Source organism: Lampetra fluviatilis, chromosome 6 (genome assembly GCF_964198595.1).
Source record: "Lampetra fluviatilis chromosome 6, kcLamFluv1.1, whole genome shotgun sequence".
Lineage (NCBI taxonomy): Eukaryota > Metazoa > Chordata > Hyperoartia > Petromyzontiformes > Petromyzontidae > Lampetra > Lampetra fluviatilis.
Genome location: NC_136280.1, coordinates 1,493,654 through 1,514,259, shown reverse-complemented (window position 1 = coordinate 1,514,259; position 20,606 = coordinate 1,493,654). Strand labels below are relative to the sequence as shown.

Here is a 20,606-nt window from a genome sequence, read left to right as displayed (position 1 = left end):
TTGAGGTGCGAGGGAGAGAGGGACGAGGTGTAGGGCAGATGAAGATGATGGATGGAAGAGGTGAGGCACATCGGGTGGGATGGGAGGGATGAGAGCGCAGAGGGAGAGGGGGGAGGATGTCGGGCAGAGGAGAAACGGAGAGGGGGGGGGCGGTGCTGCTGTCACCACGGCAACCAGCTGGGCACGCGGTGTGCTCAGTGCAAGTGGAGGACGGTGGTGGGGGGGGGGTCGGAGCAGAAATCTGCGGAAGCCCCAAATGTTGAGACGTGAGCGAGCGGCCGCAGGTGGCGTGGGGAGGACGCGCCCGCGGTGCTGAATTAATAAATAAAAATAAAACATCGATTCATCATCGACCTCGTCACGTGCTCATCAACAATTCGGCACTCGATCCGTGATGATCCAAGCGTGAAGATGGGGATTTAAATAAATAAATATACCAACAAAACCTCCCCCTCACGCTGGGGCGACCGCTGCACATTCAGAATTGTGAGTGCGTGGTTCAGAGCATCGTAACTAAAACATAGAAACCTCACTTAATTACGCATTTAATCGTCTATGAATGATCGTGGGCCTGAACTAGTTTTACGTTTTCTTACCGAGACGACTGTTGCTCTTTGGTTCTTTCGGTAAAGTCACGTAGGAGGAAAAGTAAATAAATAAATAACCGGAATCACGACGTTTCGATTGCGACACAAGCAATCATCATCATCATCAGGTGTGACAACCACAGCAAGAAAATCTAGAACAGACTATTGTTGTTGTTGTTGTTGTCGTCACGGGTCCCCCCCCCCGCCCCCCCCCATTGTATTTTATTTGACGTCACGACCTAACGTCGGCCTAACGTTGGCCCAACCTGCTACTGGGATGCTTGGTGCTCGCTAACCGCGTGTGCAAAACTCTAAACGATTAAACTATAAAAATATATTTTTGTACCAGGTAAGGGCCGCTGAGCGATTGCGACCTGGCCGATCACAAACGATATCTCAACCAAGTGACCCATCATCATCATCACGTGGGAATTGTATAGCAGCCGAATTCTCTAAATCCATGTAAATTCTAAATGTGGAGGGGAAAACCTAGATAAACCGGAGACAAAATCCGCTCGGCCACGGGGAGAAAATGAGAGAGAGAGAGAGACACGCAAACTCCAAATATACAACAAGTGTCAGGGTCGGAATCGAACCCACGACCTCCTGTACACCAGGCGAGGGAGTTAACATCTCCTAGCCACCGCGGCTATACGGGGGAAGATGGAGAGAATTTGGGAATAAAAAAAATCGTTGTTGTTGCGACGAAGCTGACCACTTGCGATACATATCACCGCAACACGCGCCGCTTAAATTCCTCTTTTTACGCAGCTTGGAGAATTCGCGTCCATTATGAATGCCTCCCTCGGCCAGTAATCATCCTCCGTGGATGTCAGCGTCTGCGGGAGGAAATGGCCACTTTCTGCCTCTGCTAAATCGAGCTTTAATTGCCAGACGGGGTCGTGACGCCCGGGTGCCGCCTAAAAGCAGGGTCCGGTCTCGCCTCCGGGTCTATAGAGCAGCAGCAGCGGCATGGCCAAGTGATGTCAGCGAGCACCTATTAAGGAACGGCGAAGTGCATTGGACGATGAGTGGGGTGGCTGGCAACACGCCCCATCGACCGTCTTTGTCTCGCCCCAGTGCTGTTGCTTACACAACCGCACGGACGGAAAGACCCGGGGCATACATCGAGATACAAATGCAGACACCGCACAAAGATGTACAAAAAAACCTCTTATCGCCTTTTAGACTGTGGGGTCGCGAGCACTGTAAGCGTCGTCTATCAAGGCCTGCGCAAGCCGTATGAACCATCACCACGCCCGGCCGCCTTTGTCTTCCCCAGTGCATACGCACACATGCACACAAAGACCCCCCCACCACCCATTATAGCGTGAACAGACTTCTGGGCCAAGTGCTGTTAGCGAGCACTCATGAAGGTCGGCGCGGCAGCACCACACCCGGCCGCCTTTGTCTCCCCAGTGGCGACGTTCACACGCAGCACCAGGCTGACTCGACCTAGGGGAGGCCCAGAGTTCAGATAATCGCCACCGATGTTGTCAGTGAGCGGGAAATCGAACTCGGGTCGCCGGGTTCGTAGCGGCAGCGCGCGAACCACTCCCAATAACGAAAAAAAGACAAAGACCCCCCGTGTAGCCTTAACAGACTTTAGGGGCAAGTGCTGTTAGCGAGCACCTATGAAGGCCAGCACGGCACACGAGGGGGTGGGTGGCCAGCACCACGCCCGGCCGCCTTTGTCGCCCGAGTAGCGATCTTTTTACGCACCACACCAGCTACTAATTTTAGGTTGAGTCGACCCAGGGGAAGCCCAGGACCGGTTCAGATAAATCGTCACTGGTGTTGGCCGTGAGTGGGAATTGAACCCGTGTCGCCGGGTTCATAGCGTAGCGCGCTACCGCTCCCCCACTAATAACGAAACACACAGTCGCACGCCACTCATTACCCGTCTATTTGTTCTGCCCTGCCTCGTTTGCTTTGGGGCACAGCAGCAGCCCGTACCGCTCATTCAACCCGACAGAGGCGTTCCTCTGGCCACGCGCTCCAAGTGGCGTGCGAATGTATTGGGCATCGCCACGCATCAGCGGCTTTTGTAATGGGCCAGGGGGGTCCCAGGTCTCTCTCTTTGCAAGAGAGAGACCTGGGACCGAGATAGGAGGGTGGGAGAACACGATACAATATAGGACAACAAATACGCGATTTTTACCGCGGAAAACCAACCAAGAAAACCACCTTCCTCCTGTCCCATTGTCCCCACGCACGAATCAAGACGTCGACAAGATATTGGCCAAACGCCCCTGATAATTGAGCAGGACGCTCCTGAAAATGAGTCTTGAGACTCAAATGAGGCGTTCCTGGGCAAACAAAGGGCACGTCTTGCTCTGTCAAAGGCGGCATCGGTGTGTCAAGGAACGCGAGCAATCTAATTTGCCCAAGTTAAAACCCGGTCACGGACGGGAAGTTACAGAAATCCCTCGGATGACAGCGAAGGTCAGAGGCAGTGACGGATTAAGCTAGTGCGGGGCCTGTAGCATATGTTATAAAGGGGCCCTAAATGAAAATAAAACACTTAAATATTAAAACACACAATTTTTAACTTGCATAGTAAAGTAATTGTATGTTTTCATTGCCTATACAGCCAGATAATACGACAAATCTCTAACCTTAAACACCAAATCCTTCATAAAAGTTGAAGGTGGTATAGTACTATAGTAATAGAGCAAGTGCAGAATCACAGAACCGGAATTGATAGCTTGAAAGCATTTAGTGCGGGGCCCTTGAAAGTGCGGGGCCCATAGCTACTACATATGTAGCTACTTTTGCTACGAGGATAATACGGCACTGGTCAGATTTTAAAAAAACAATATCACGAGGAGTCGAAGAAGCCTGCCAATCCACTACACGGGAGTACAGCCCCGTTTGTCAATCCACTGCTGGATGAGGCTCCCCCATTGCCATGCGGGTTCTGGGGGTTATTGGACCACGGGGAAAGGAGGGAGAGGTCCAGGACCGGTTCAGACATCACTAGCCACTGATGTTAGCCGTGGGTGGGAATGGCATTCACGGTGGCCGGGTTCACAGCGCAGGGCACTCATCAAATGTGCCACCACTTGTGACATATTGGTATTAACTCTGATTTTACGATCTGTTGAGTGCATTCTGGGCATGAGGTTGACCTGCATCTGGTGGTGGTGGTGGTGGGGGTCACCCAAAACAACACTGGGAGGGAAAGCCACGGGAAGCCACCTCAGCAACCCGACCCAGTCGTAGACTCGCCGGAACCCCACAATACGGAGCGCGGTGATGCAAGGTGACCAGGGGGGGGGGGAGGGGAGTGAGATCAGCTTTATTCCTGCCCTTGATCTAACCATGACATGCCCCATTCGTATAGTTCGGTGTTCTTCATTGCAAGGTCACTTGGGGCCACGAGCGGCCCCTGGTGGCCTGTCGTACGGTCTCTGACGTGACGGCCCCCGACAACAGACAAACAGTGAAAACACCGCCCCCCATCATCACCATCATCATCATCGTTGTCCTGCTGCTGTCAACCCCCCAATGGTTTCAAATGTGTGGCGGCCCTCACACTGATGATGTCTTATCGGCGAAAGTGCCCCCCCACCCACCCCACTCTGAAAATGTGTGAAAACACTGGTAGATATTTATTATTTATTTAACCAATGTGACCATGTTTTCATGTCCACTACCCCAGGTCACTCGACCAAATGCGACTCTACGCTGGCTTCTTGGGGAGTTCTCACCACGTTGAAACAAAATGAACGTCAACACTTGAACCGACTCACCCCATCATCTCACCCAATCGTGTGCCCACTCACCCACCATATCAACCGACCCGCTCACTCATTCCCTCGCCCATTCATTCACTCGCCCGTTCACTCTCACGAATGATTCTACCCGGGTCTCTTGAGCAGTCCTCGCTTTGGTTCAACAAAATCAGAGTGGCTTTCACCCACCCGATAAAGCATTATTGAGATGTGTTGCTGTCGCAACATCCTGAATTGTATCGTTGATATATCGCTGTGATGCATGCTCCCGGCGTGTGCGTGCGCTCTCGCCCAGAGAGATGCATCACGGAATATTTGTCAATTACCTTTACTTAAGCATGCAAGGGACATCGGATTTCACGACGAAGTTAATGTCCTTTATTTAAGTGGTGAATGCAGAGGTGACCGGTTCAATTATATTTTCCGGCACGGCAGTCAGTTACAATCTACTCGGATGCCAACACAGATGCCACTTTTGCATTCGAAAGATGTACGTGCACTATACAGTCGGAGTATTATTATCATTCCACGAGTAAAGCCATGGGCTGCACGTTTGTACACAGGCTGCGTGCATACATCACTCATGTTACGTGCTGTGAGGAAGGGACATTGCCCAAAACGTCGCCTATTATATAGAGTGTTACGTTAATGGCACGGAACGTGCTGAGTTTGCATTAATTGTGCTTGTGGACAATTGCCAATGTAGCAGCAGCAGCATCATCATCACCCAATAAAGTATTTACCGGCTGTTTTTGTACACAGATGATTTGTCTTGGTGTGTACAAAGCTGTTCCTGATTACGGGCTGTTTGTGTATACGAGCTAACGTTGTGTACCGTACATGTTTGTGTGTACACAGGCTGTGATTATGTGCATGTTTGTGTGTGTACACAGGCTGTGATTATGTACATGTTTGTGTGTGCACACAGGCTGTGATTATGTGCATGTTTGTGTGTACACACGCTGTGATTATGTACATGTTTGTGTGTGTACACAGGCTGTGATGCTGTACATGTTTGTGTGTACATAGGCTGTGATTATGTGCATGTCTGTGTGTGTACACAGGCTGTGATGCTGCACATGTTTGTGTGTGTACACAGGCTGTGATGCTGTACATGTTTGTGTGTGTACACACGCTGTGATGCTGCACATGTTTGTGTGTACACAGGCTGCGATTATGTACATGTTTGTGTGTGTACACAGGCTGCGATTATGTACATGTTTGTGTGTGTACACAGGCTGTGATTATGTACATGTTTGTGTGTGTACACAGGCTGCGATTATGTACATGTTTGTGTGTGTACACAGGCTGTGATTATGTACATGTTTGTGTGTGTACACAGGCTGCGATTATGTACATGTTTGTGTGTGCACACAGGCTGTGATTATGTGCATGTTTGTGTGTGTACACAGGCTGTGATGCTGCACATGTTTGTGTGTGTACACAGGCTGTGATGCTGCACATGTTTGTGTGTGTACACAGGCTGTGATGCTGCACATGTTTGTGTGTACACAGGCTGTGATGCTGTACATGTTTGTGTGTGTACACAGGCTGCGATGCTGCACATGTTTGTGTGTGTACACAGGCTGTGATGCTGTACATGTTTGTGTGTACACAGGCTGTGATGCTGCACATGTTTGTGTGTGTACACAGGCTGCGATGCTGCACATGTTTGTGTGTGTACACAGGCTGTGATGCTGCACATGTTTGTGTGTACACAGGCTGTGATGCTGCACATGTTTGTGTGTGTACACAGGCTGCGATGCTGCACATGTTTGTGTGTGTACACAGGCTGTGATGCTGTACATGTTTGTGTGTGTACACAGGCTGTGATGCTGCACATGTTTGTGTGTGCACACAGGCTGTGATGCTGTACATGTTTGTGTGTGTACACAGGCTGTGATGCTGCACATGTTTGTGTGTGTACACAGGCTGTGATGCTGTACATGTTTGTGTGTGTACACACGCTGTGATGCTGCACATGTTTGTGTGTACACAGGCTGTGATGCTGTACATGTTTGTGTGTGCACACAGGCTGCGATGCTGTACATGTTTGTGTGTGTACACAGGCTGCGATGCTGCACATGTTTGTGTGTGTACACAGGCTGCGATTGTGTTAACAGGACGTTTGTTGGCCTCTCTCCAGCACTTGGTTCGTGCCGAGTCGATCTCTGGCCACCCCTCTCCCCGTGTGGTCCCCAGGACGTGAGATTCACGTCCCCAGGACGTGAGATTCACGTCCACTGGACGTGAGATTCACGTCCGCTCGGCGTTCGCTCCCCACACCACCACTCACGTCATTCAAATCGTACCTCAAGACGCAACGTATTTTTTTAACGGGTTTTTTTGTTCTATGCCTTGAATCCGTGATTTGATTTAGGCGTGGGCGTGATTTGATTTGGGTTTTAATGTGATCGCTATCGGCCAGTCCCTTGTGATTTCCGGGGTTAGAGGCGCTTTGGAAGTGTACATTGTGATGATTATTATCATTATACCTTATTATTGTAATTATACAACACTGCATACTGTATCCACGTGTTCTGAGCCACGCCGCCCTCACTGGCTTAAGAGGCGCTCGCAAACAGCAACCAGGAAGACAAAGGCGGTCGGGCATGGTGTTGGCCACCCACCCCCTCGTGTGGCATTCCGGCCTGAATAGGTGCTACTCGCTCGCAGCACTTGTCCCGACAGTCTGTTCAGGCTATACGGGGGATCTTTGTCTTTGTAAACAGCAACCACCACCGCTCACCTCTTTCTTGACGCTTCTCAGCAGCCGCTGACGAGTTTCCTCTTCTAGAGCACACCACGCACACCACACACACACCACACACATACACCATACACACCACACCACACACACACCACACACACCACATACACCACACACCACACACACCACACACACACACCACGCACACCACACACAACATGCACACCACACACACACACCACACACACTCCACGCACACCACACCACACACACCACACACACCACATACCACACCACACACCACACACACCACATACACCACACACACCACACACACACCACACACCTCACATACACCACACAACACACACCACGCACACCACATACAGCACACACACCACATACACCACACACACCACATACACCACACACCACACACACACCACACACCCCACATACACCACACACCACACACACACCATACACACACCATACACACCACAGATACACCACACACATACACCACATACACCACACACACCACATACACCACACACAACATACACACCACACACACAACGCACACCACACACACACCACATACACACCACACACACCATACACCACATACACACCACACACACACACCACATACACCACAGACACACCACATACACACCACGCACATCACATACACCACGCACACCACACACACACACACACCACACACACCACATACACCACACACACCGCACACCACATACACCACACACACCACATACACACCACGCACACCACACACACACACCACACACACCACGCACATACACCACGCACACCACATACACCACACACACCACATACACCACATACACCGCACACCACATACACACCACACACACCACACACACCACGCACAACACACACACACCACACACACCACATACACCACACCCCACACACCACGCACACACCCCACGCACACCACACACACCACATACACACACATCACATACACCACACACACACCACACACACACGCACACCACACACACCACGGCACGTGTTAGCAGCTTGAACACGACATTCTGCACTCAGGCAGCACGACGGTACACCCAAACCGCATCACGCGTGTGCACACAAACACATCACCTGTGTGTGTACACACAATACACACCACCTGTGTGTACACACACTACGGCACGTGTACACACACTACGGCTCGTGTACACACAATACATAACCTGTGTGTGTGTGTACACACACATCACACGTGTACACACAAACACATCACCTGTGTGTGTACACAGAAACACATCACCTGTGTGTACACACACATCACACGTGTACACACACATCACACGTGTACACACAATGTACGACACCTCTGTGTGTACACACAGTTCTTCTGCACGTGTGCACGTATCAGTGTGTGAACACGCGGGAACACCGCCGTGCAATCAGTGCATCTGTCGTCGCGGGAACGGAAATCAATCAACAGCCCGTGCCGTAGCGACGGGGGGAGGATGGAGGATGGCCGTGATGATGATGATGGTGGTGGACGCGGCGATGAACGTGAAGGTGGACGTGACGAAGTCGCGTGATGTCGGGCGTGATGATGGACGTGAGGTCAGCGACTGGCGCAGCGCAATGTTCGAACTTAGCGGGGCGATGTTCCACCTTAGCGGGGCGATGTTCCACCTTATCGGGGTGATTGTCCACCTTAGTGGGGCGATGTTCCACCTTAGTGGGGCAAAGTTCCACCTTAGCGGGGTGATTGTCCACCTTAGCGGGGCGATGTTCCACCTTAGTGGGGCGATGTTCCACCTTAGCGGGGCGATGTTCCACCTTAGCGGGGTGATTGTCCACCTTAGTGGGGCGATGTTCCACCTTAGCGGGGCGATGTTCCACCTTAGCGGGGTGATTGTCCACCTTAGCGGGGTGATTGTCCACCTTAGCGGGGTGATTGTCCACCTTAGCGGTGCCCCCTGTCGTGTCTGCGCGTGACGGCTGAGCGGGCCGGGAATGGGAGACATCTCGCCACGACGGCGATTCTGATGCCTTTGGTGGTGATCGCGTTGAAGCCCATTGATCTCAATCACCCGTGATGCAGAGGGAGGGCGGGCGAGGGGGGGGCAAGCCTCGATCGTGCTCGGGTGGCAGACCGCCACGCTTGGGGGGTTGTCAGAGCCTGGCTCTTCCCGAGCTGCGCGTTGGGCAGCGGAGGGCCAGCGCAGCAGCAGCAACCCCATCATCGGTGTTGTTGTTGTACCGTACCTCTACGACACTGGCACCGTCGATGGCAGCGTGGCGTGCCTGTGACCAAACCCGCCTTCACGGAGCCATCCAGCAGTGGAGTGGCAACAATAACGGGGCTCTCTAACGTGCACACCATTGTGGTGGTGGTGGATGATGGATGGATGATGATGATGGATGATTAGGCGGCACACGAGACGAGAGTGAACAGATGGACAGAGAGCGCGAGAGGCGTCGTCTCACCTGAAGCGGACCCCATGGCTCCGAGTCTGATGATCGCCGCCACCGACTCGCTGCTGCTGCTGCTGCTCCTCTTGCTGCTCCTAGCAGCAGCAGCAGCAGCTACTCTCTGACGTCACCTCCCATCCTCGCCCGTCTCCCAGCAACGCGCTCATCACGCCGTGACGTCAGCAGCCTGGGATGAGGGTGGGAGTCAATGGATGGAGATGATGATGGTGGTGGTGGTGATGATGGTGGTGGTGGTGGCGAGGTGACACTGCCCTCTCGCGGTAGCCCGACCAACCGTTCCATGTCACGTCTTGTTCAAACGAGCGTACCTCTGAAAGCCAGCGGAGGGAAATTCCACGTTCGTATGGCGGGGGGCGAGTATATGCACAGGACATTAAGCAAAACAACCGCCGGTGAATTTCCCATAACGTGGTAAATACTTTATCGACCCCGGAGGGATGATGAGCTGAGTCGAACACCCCCCCCCCCAACCGCGATTTGAACCCCTCAGGTACAGATGCTGGGTCTCGAGTTGGTATTTTTTGTCCAATAATTGAGGTTAATTCGAGTAGCGAGGGCATTCGGAAAAACAAACACCATTAAGAGGACACAAATCATATATGTTCTGAACAAGTACTTCCATTTCAACTTAAGTCCAGGGCGATTATTTACTGTCTTATGGAATTATCGGATTCATTCTTCAGGTGTTTTTTTTATCAATGATTTCGACCCCCTTCGAATTAGCCTATGTCCAAATTAGCCTGAAAGCGCCGATGCTAATCAGATCTCGAAACTTGAGAAGGGTTGAGCCTGGACAGTGCCTGGATGGGCGACCACCAAACACAACGAACATTGGCAATTATAATCTGACAAAACACATTCCTGCGGAGGGAGCTGGTAGTAACGTTGGGTTGCTCGGTCAATGGCCAGGGTCAACGGCGGCGTGGTGTATTCCGCAAATATGGCCGACTGTGAGGGCGGGCACAAGCCGGCGTGAGTAGGTTAAACGTTGAGTTTATAAGGGCACCACGGGGTGACCAGCCCCTCCCCACCCAGCCCCTCCCCACCCTACCCTCCCCACCCAGCCCCTCCCTCCCCACCCAGCCCCTCCCTGCACGACGGACACAATAATCCCCTGTGGGCTGGTGTAACCAGGAGGTTCCTACCAGTAAAAATCCCTCGCATGTCTGGCTGTCCGCATAGCACATCTATAAAACCATGATTTTTCCACGCCCCATTGGTTCCACGGCCTTCTGGGAGTGACTAATGTCACAGTGTCCCTTGCGATTCAGCACAGGCAACGCTGTGGGCCACTTATCGATGCACCGCGCCTCATCAGCAGGCAGCGATGATGCCCGTGAACTGTCAGACGTTCTAGGCAAGGACCCTCCCTTTGAGATACGGCTCCTCGTTTGACGCAGAGTTATAGACGGCACTGCATGCACCCAGCCAATTCGTGAGGCTTGTCACGTAAACAAAACGGCACACCGCTGTGTTGGAGAGTAAACCCCACGTTTACAATTTCAGTACCGATTGTGGATTTACTCTCCAACACAACCGGTGTGCTGAGGTAGTAACCAATTAGCACGTTTTGCGTCCGTGACAAACATTACTAATGTGTCTGTATCGGGTGGCGGTGGGTTCACGACGCATGCATATTTACGCGATCAAACCCAACAGACCTTCATTATGAATATATAATAACAACATTGGTCACGGCAACCTCCGTGTGAAAACGCACGTGGCAGGCTGCCGCGTGGCTGGGCAGCGCGCTGGGCAGCAGAGGGCGACGTGAAGCGAACAGCCGGGCCGACTTGGACTCGACGTCTCTGCTGCTCGAGTCGACGCTCCGGTCACTGACCGGCGCGGTGAAGTATGGCCGAATGACGGGCCCACGGACACGTGGGAAGCCCCCTCCTCCAGCAGCGGAGGTCGCGGCCTTTCTCGCACGGAGCGGCCTCCCTACTGTGGGATTCATTAGGCGATTCCTGCACGCAGCTTCCCCAAGAAATGAACGGCTTCATCGGGCAGAGCGGCGGCGCATGTGGCTCGGGCGCTCGCTTAATGAAGCCGCCCACCTGAGTTCAATTCCCGGCCACGGCTGACCAGGACAGCCGACAGAGACAAGCGGGGATGGCGCCATGTCCCCACGAGCGCCGTCGCTGACGACGCTTCCATGAGTCGTGACATGGCGAGGCGCTGTGCCGCGCCGGATGAAGGTTCTTGTCGGCCCTTAGGCCCTTTGTGTGTTCTCGTTACGCCTGGGACACGACATTCTGCACTTAGGCAGCACGGCACGACGGTACACACACACCGCTTCACACGTGTACACACACACACCGCATCACACCGCATCACACGTGTACACACACACCGCATCACACCGCATCACACGTGTACACACACACACCGCATCACATGTGTACACACACACACACCGCATCACACCGCATCACACGTGTACACACATACACCGCATCACATGTGTACACACATACACCGCATCACACGTGTACACACACACACCGCATCACACGTGTACACACATACACCGCATCACACGTGTACACACACACACCGCATCACACGTGTACACACACACACACCGCATCACACGTGTACACACACACACACCGCATCACACGTGTACACACATACACCGCATCACACGTGTACACACACACACCGCATCACACGTGTACACACACACACACCGCATCACACGTGTACACACATACACCGCATCACACGTGTACACACACACACCGCATCACACGTGTACACACACACACCGCATCACACGTGTACACACACACACACCGCATCACACGTGTACACACATACACCGCATCACACGTGTACACACACACACCGCATCACACGTGTACACACACACACACCGCATCACACGTGTACACACACACACACCGCATCACACGTGTACACACATACACCGCATCACACGTGTACACACACACACCGCATCACACGTGTACACACACACACACCGCATCACACGTGTACACACATACACCGCATCACACGTGTACACACACACACCGCATCACACGTGTACACACACACACACCGCATCACACGTGTACACACACACACACCGCATCACACGTGTACACACATACACCGCATCACACGTGTACACACATACACCGCATCACACGTGTACACACACACACACCGCATCACACGTGTACACACACACACACCGCATCACATGTGTACACACATACACCGCATCACACGTGTACACACACACACCGCATCACACGTGTACACACACACACACCGCATCACACCGCATCACACGTGTACACACACACCGCATCACACGTGTACACACACACACCGCATCACACGTGTACACACACACCGCATCACATGTGTACACACATACACCGCATCACACGTGTACACACACACACCGCATCACACGTGTACACACACATACACCGCATCACACCGCATCACACGTGTACACACACACCGCATCACACGTGTACACACACACACCGCATCACACGTGTACACACACACACCGCATCACACGTGTACACACATACACCGCATCACACCGCATCACACGTGTACACACACACCGCATCACACCGCATCACACGTGTACACACACACACCGCATCACACGTGTACACACACACACACCGCATCACACCGCATCACACGTGTACACACATACACCGCATCACATGTGTACACACACACACACCGCATCACACGTGTACACACACACACACCGCATCACACCGCATCACACGTGTACACACATACACCGCATCACACGTGTACACACACACACACCGCATCACACGTGTACACACATACACCGCATCACACGTGTACACACACACACCGCATCACACGTGTACACACACACACACCGCATCACACGTGTACACACACACACACCGCATCACACGTGTACACACATACACCGCATCACACGTGTACACACACACACCGCATCACACGTGTACACACATACACCGCATCACACGTGTACACACATACACCGCATCACACGTGTACACACATACACCGCATCACATGTGTACACACACACACACCGCATCACACGTGTACACACACACACCGCATCACACGTGTACACACACACACCGCATCACACGTGTACACACATACACCGCATCACATGTGTACACACACACACACCGCATCACACGTGTACACACACACACCGCATCACACGTGTACACACATACACCGCATCACATGTGTACACACACACACACCGCATCACACGTGTACACACACACACCGCATCACACGTGTACACACATACACCGCATCACACGTGTACACACACACACCGCATCACACGTGTACACACATACACCGCATCACATGTGTACACACACACACACCGCATCACACGTGTACACACACACACACACCGCATCACACGTGTACACACACACCGCATCACATGTGTACACACACACCGCTTCACACCGCATCACACGTGTACACACACACCGCTTCACACGTGTACACACACACCGCATCACACCGCATCACACGTGTACACACACACACCGCATCACACGTGTACACACACACCGCATCACACCGCATCACACGTGTACACACACACCGCATCACACCGCATCACACGTGTACACACACACACCGCATCACACGTGTACACACACACCGCTTCACACCGCATCACACGTGTACACACACACACCGCATCACACGTGTACACACACACCGCATCACACCGCATCACACGTGTACACACACACACCGCATCACACGTGTACACACACACCGCATCACACCGCATCACACGTGTACACACACACCGCATCACACGTGTACACACACACCGCTTCACACCGCATCACACGTGTACACACACACCGCATCACACGTGTACACACACACCGCATCACACGTGTACACACACACCGCATCACACGTGTACACACACACACACCGCATCACACGTGTACACACACACACACCGCATCACACGTGTACACACACACCGCATCACACGTGTACACACACACCGCATCACACCGCATCACACGTGTACACACACACACCGCATCACATGTGTACACACACACCGCATCACATGTGTACACACACACCGCATCACACCGCATCACACGTGTACACACACACACCGCATCACACGTGTACACACACACACACCGCATCACACGTGTACACACACACACACACACCGCATCACACGTGTACACACACACCGCATCACACGTGTACACACACACCGCATCACACGTGTACACACACACACCGCATCACACGTGTACACACACACACACCGCATCACACGTGTACACACACACACACCGCATCACACGTGTACACACACACACCGCATCACACGTGTACACACACACACCGCATCACACGTGTACACACACACCGCATCACACGTGTACACACACACACACCGCATCACACGTGTACACACACACACACCGCATCACACGTGTACACACACACACACCGCATCACACGTGTACACACACACCGCATCACACGTGTACACACACACACCCAGCGCATCACACGTGTACACACACACCGCATCACACGTGTACACACACACACCGCATCACACGTGTACACACACACACACCGCATCACACGTGTACACACACACACCGCATCACACGTGTACACACACACCGCATCACACGTGTACACACACACACACCGCATCACACGTGTACACACACACACAGCGCATCACACGTGTACACACACACACCGCATCACACGTGTACACACACACCGCATCACACGTGTACACACACACACACCGCATCACACGTGTACACACACACACACCGCATCACACGTGTACACACACACACACCGCATCACACGTGTACACACACACCGCATCACACGTGTACACACACACACACCGCATCACACGTGTACACACACACACACCGCATCACACGTGTACACACACACACCGCATCACACGTGTACACACACACCGCATCACATGTGTACACACACACACCGCATCACACGTGTACACACACACACACCGCATCACACGTGTACACACACACCGCATCACACGTGTACACACACACACACCGCATCACACGTGTACACACACACACAGCGCATCACACGTGTACACACACACCGCATCACACGTGTACACACACACACACCGCATCACACGTGTACACACACACCGCATCACACGTGTACACACACACACACAGCGCATCACGCCTGTAGGTAATGAGTTACCTGTACACACACAATACACACCACCTGTGTGTCACTACGATAATCATCATCATATCGGATGACGCGGCTTCAAAGGATGCCGTTGATTTTCATCGAAAACAAACGTCTCGAACAGTTAATCTCCGGTGTTCATTGCACTCGCGACTTATGAAAACAAAAAAACAATCGACACGACTCTTCCTTTTTGTCTCTACACTGTTGCCTTTCCTTGCTATATAAATAAATTTAGTTATTTAAGAAGATATGTTGGTGACATTTTTTTATTTTTATCGCACAAGGGGCCGTCCATAAATGACGTCACGCACCTAGGGGGGAGGGGAGGATCAGACATTTGTGACGATGTGTGACGAGGGGGGGGGGTTTGAGAAATGTGACGTCACATCAAAATGCGCAACTTTAAATAAATATAGACAACACGTTCTACTTAATTAAATATACTTTTTTGATAAATGTTTTCTCCTACAAGATCAGAGTGCAGCGCCACATTAAATACACACTACAATGACAATAGTTTAAAGCGATTTGAAGCATGTTTTATTGTGGGGGGGGGCAGAGCTTTGTGATGTCATATTTGAGGGGGGGGGGTTTGACTTTTTGTGACGCCGTGTGACTAGAGGGGGGGGAGGTCAAAATCGTCTAAAACCGCGTGACGGGGAGGGGCTGGGTGGGGAGGGGAGGGTGGGGAGGGGCTGGGTGGGGAGGGTGGGGCTGGGTGGGGGGTGGGAGGGGTGGGGCTGGGTGGGGAGGGGCTGGTCACCCCGTGGTGCCCTTATAAAACTCAACGTTTAACCTACTCACGCCGGCTTGTGCCCGCCCTCACAGTCGGGCATATTTGCGGAATACACCACGCCGCCGTTGACCCTGGCCATTGACCGAGCAACCCAACGTTCCTACCAGCTCCCTCCGCAGGACAATGTGTTTTTGAAAGAAATGTCGACGGGTTTGTAGCGCGCGTGCCACGTTCGGGACGATGCCTACCTATCCCGCGCGTTTGAAGGGGAATGATGAACACCCAAAAGCTCCGCACAGGTGGATTCAAGAATCAGTGAGGCGGTCTCTCTCAGCCACGTCGCAGCCGCCAAGGATGCACGTGCTCCCGAGTTTATCCTGAAAATCCGAGAATCTTGGCCTAGGTAACGAAACGTCGGATGCCCCCCCCCCCCCATTGTTTCGGTTTCAGATTGGATCCGAAAACCCGAGGATGACGTCATCCGCAATAACGTCACAGAGGCGATTTTCCCATGACGTCACAGAGGCGATTACTTTAACGAGGCAAATAGTTCCGATGGAATCCGATTTCATTTTGTTTTATCCCAATCCCAAAACAAATCTCTCCAAGACCCCCCCCCCCACCCCCTAAACAAAATGAACAGGGCACTAATTGGGGTCAACGACTTAATAACCATGCGTCGAATGAAGGGGGGGGGGGGGAGGTCACGAGCATGACCGTCACCGCTGCGACGTGAGGTCACCGCGACTACGACAGCGCACGACGTGAAAGCCGCACGTCGTGTCGGCCCGTACGGTTCAGCGCCTGTGATCTTGTACGCAGGCAAGTTGAGTTTCCAGGTCCACGCGGCGTACAGCCGTTTCAATAAGGGCAACAAACGTTGTTGTTGTCTAATTGTTTGCGTTCCTCACCTTGCGATGGGGACTTTGTAGGATGAACGTTGAGATTTTTAAGTGGCACGGGGTGACCGATACGGTCGGAGTTGCTCTGTGATAAGGTAGGGTACTGATGATAAAGGGTTGCCCGCTTTGAACCCGGTCGGCTACCTTCGTGATCAACCGCGCGATTAATCGCGACACTTTGTCCACTCCGTGGCGAATTGTTCGGCGTGGGTGACTCTTTGTGCGATTGGCCTTGACGGACAGCTGTAGCCACGCTGGCGAGATGTTAACTACCTCGCTAGGTATACAGGAGGTCGTGGGTTCGATACCGACCCTGATGCCTGCTGTATATTTAGTGTGTAGTGTACACTGTGTGTGTAGTGTACACTGTGTGTGTGTACACTGTGTGTGTGTAGTGTACACTGTGTGTGTGTGTGAGTCCCACCGCCAAACATCCACGCCGCCTTGAGCGTGGAGCCAGCCCTGGGAGAGCGAGGAGGCACCACAGTCTGCTTCGCAGTGGGAGCCAAGGATGCCCCTGGCGTCATTCGCAAGAGTTAAGCCATGGGTATTGTGCCAAGCGTCAGGACTCAGATTTTGCCAATTGCAAAATGACCCGCAAAGGCACCCAAATTGGTATTCCACTCCCACAGCAGCAGCAGCAGATGCCATGGTCGCCCCTACCGGCAGCAGACCGATGTCTCAGGTCCCTCCTGCAAATGTAATGACAGGGGAGTCAACCCGCGGTGTGAGTGGACTAGTGGCCACGGGAGGTAATGACAGGGGAGTCAGCTTGCAGTACGAATGGACTAGTGGCCACGGGAGGTAATGACAGGGGAGTCAGCTTGCAGTACAAATTGACTAGTGGCCACGGGAGGTAATGACAGGGGAGTCAGCTTGCAGTACAAATTGACTAGTGGCCACGGGAGGTAATGACAGGGGAGTCGGCCTGCAGTACGAATGGACTAGTGGCCACGGGAGGTAATGACAGGGGAGTCAGCCTGCAGTACGAATGGACTAGTGGCCACGGGAGGTAATGACAGGGGAGTCAGCCTGCAGTACGAGTGGACTGGTGGCCACGGGAGGTAATGACAGGGGAGTCAGCCTGCAGTACGAATGGACTAGTGGCCACGGGAGGTAATGACAGGGGAGTCAGCCTGCAGTACGAGTGGACTGGTGGCCACGGGAGGTAATGACAGGGGAGTCAGCCTGCAGTGTGCGAAAGGACTAGTGGCCACGGGAGGTAATGACAGGGGAATCAGCCTGCAGTGCGAATGGACTAGTGCCCACGGGAGGTAATGACAGGGGAGTCAGCCTGCAGTACGAATGGACTAGTGGCCACGGGAGGTAATGACAGGGGAGTCAGCCTGCAGTACGAGTGGACTGGTGGCCACGGGAGGTAATGACAGGGGAGTCAGCCTCCAGTGCGAATGGACTAGTGGCCACGGGAGGTAATGACAGGGGAATCAGCCTGCAGTGCGAATGGACTAGTGGCCACGGGAGGTAATGACAGGGGAGTCAGCCTGCAGTGCGAATGGACTAGTGGCCACGGGAGGTAATGACAGGGGAGTCAGCCTGCAGTGTGCAAAAGGACTAGTGGCCACGGGAGGTAAAGACAGGAGAGTCAGCTGTGAGTGCACATGGACTGGTGGCTACGGGAATGATCGAGAATAGGAGTGTGGCCAGGTGATGGTAGAGTCTGCTGGTAGAGTGAGCGGTCTAGAGCCAGCGAGAAGGGTCGGGAATGGGGGCGTGGCCTCGGACCGTATATAAGGGAGATGCGTGGGAGACTCAGGGCTGTTGCAGTGGGGTCTTCGCCGGTTCGAGTGAACGTGTTTCTTCAATAAAGAAACCATCTCAAGACAAGTATGTCAAGTCGTCATTACACAAATAACAACTCATCCAGGCGCCTTCCCTTCTCACCTTTGTTCAACAAAACCAGCTTTTAGACTTCATATTCACTCGCAATCCAGAGGTCCCCGGTTCGATGTCACCGCCCGGCCAGTTGTATTCAATGGACAGATTTTCTAACCACTCCCGCCGCATCTCTGTCCACCCGGCGGCAGGTTAAATGGGTACGGCACTCTGATGTCGAGCAGGTGGCCCGCGTTTGGTGGGGTAAACAGTGGCCACTCCCACCTCTTTTAAGACGTCTGATCAGCGTGGAGGAATAGGCAAAAATACCCTCCGAGAGATGGCCCTCCAGGAGGCGCATCGAGTGCAGGCTCCCACCTTCCGCCAGCGGTGGCGGGAGCGAGCACTTCCGGGGCTGCGCCTTTACTGTGAGACCAGATGTCCGTACGGCAGTTTTAGTCACGTGAGCTCGGTTTCCTGAGCAAGCGTTTAACATGCTCCCTGCTCAGAGCACCAACCGATATGCAAAAGGCTTTGAGTTTTTCGAGTCTCCACGACCCGATTTAGCGAGACTTGTTATGCTTTGCCGGAAAACATTTGTGCCAAAAGGCCGAACAGGCGGATGGAATAACGTCGTGCTTTTACCCGACTTGCGTGTGGTTAAACTCTCAAACGGTTTGATATTTGCCAACTAAACAATTTTATATTTTACCAGGTAAGTCCCACCGAGCTTAATGCCTCTTTTTCATAAGCGACCTCGCCACACATGACATCTCGACGAAGTGGCTTATCACGTGGAAATATAGAGCAGCCAAATACTAGTGAAGCATATTGGTTCAAAATGTGGAGGGGGAAACCGGAGGACCTGGAGAAAAATCCACGAGACTGCTTGGAGAGACACGCAGACTCCAAATATACAGCAAGTGACGGGGTTTGTGCTCGAACCCACGACCTCCTGTATACCAGGCGAGGGAGTTAACATCTCGCCACCGTGGCGCCCAATATGTATTGAGTTGTCCATAATGCACGGTGATTTATTTTGTTTGTTACGCAATTAAAAACATTCTAAACATATTTAAATTTAAATAAATACACAATACCGTTTTTAAGATAAACTTTATAGGACCGTCCTGAAAATAATATAGTCACGAGACTCTGTGGGGCTTTCCCAGGTAAACGAATGGAAAACATAACACCGACAACCTGCTGATTCGATACCATCATCACAATGTCTTCAATTCTATTTGATCGCTCAGGTAAAGCCACCACGATCGCCAATCCCGAGGGTGGCGAGGATGTCGAGGTGCGATG

The 20,606-nt window shown here is 52.7% G+C and overlaps 1 protein-coding gene across 4 annotated transcripts in view; it reads right to left on the bottom strand.

Annotated features, from left to right (window-relative positions):
* LOC144933009 (small G protein signaling modulator 2-like) overlaps positions 1-9,655 on the bottom strand; it is a 49,055-nt gene extending 39,400 nt beyond the window's left edge. For 3 of the 4 annotated variants that reach the window (XM_078857432.1, XM_078857433.1, XM_078857435.1), the window contains exons 1-2: positions 9,534-9,655; positions 7,074-7,117 (exon numbers count right to left, since the gene is read on the bottom strand). In XM_078857432.1, the coding sequence (XP_078713558.1) occupies positions 7,074-7,117; positions 9,534-9,549 (60 nt within the window). In that variant the 5' untranslated portion in view covers positions 9,550-9,655. The remainder of the gene's footprint in view (positions 1-7,073; positions 7,118-9,533) is intronic. The other variant, XM_078857434.1, reaches the window with a different exon arrangement.
* Between the last annotated feature and the right edge of the window lie 10,951 nt (positions 9,656-20,606).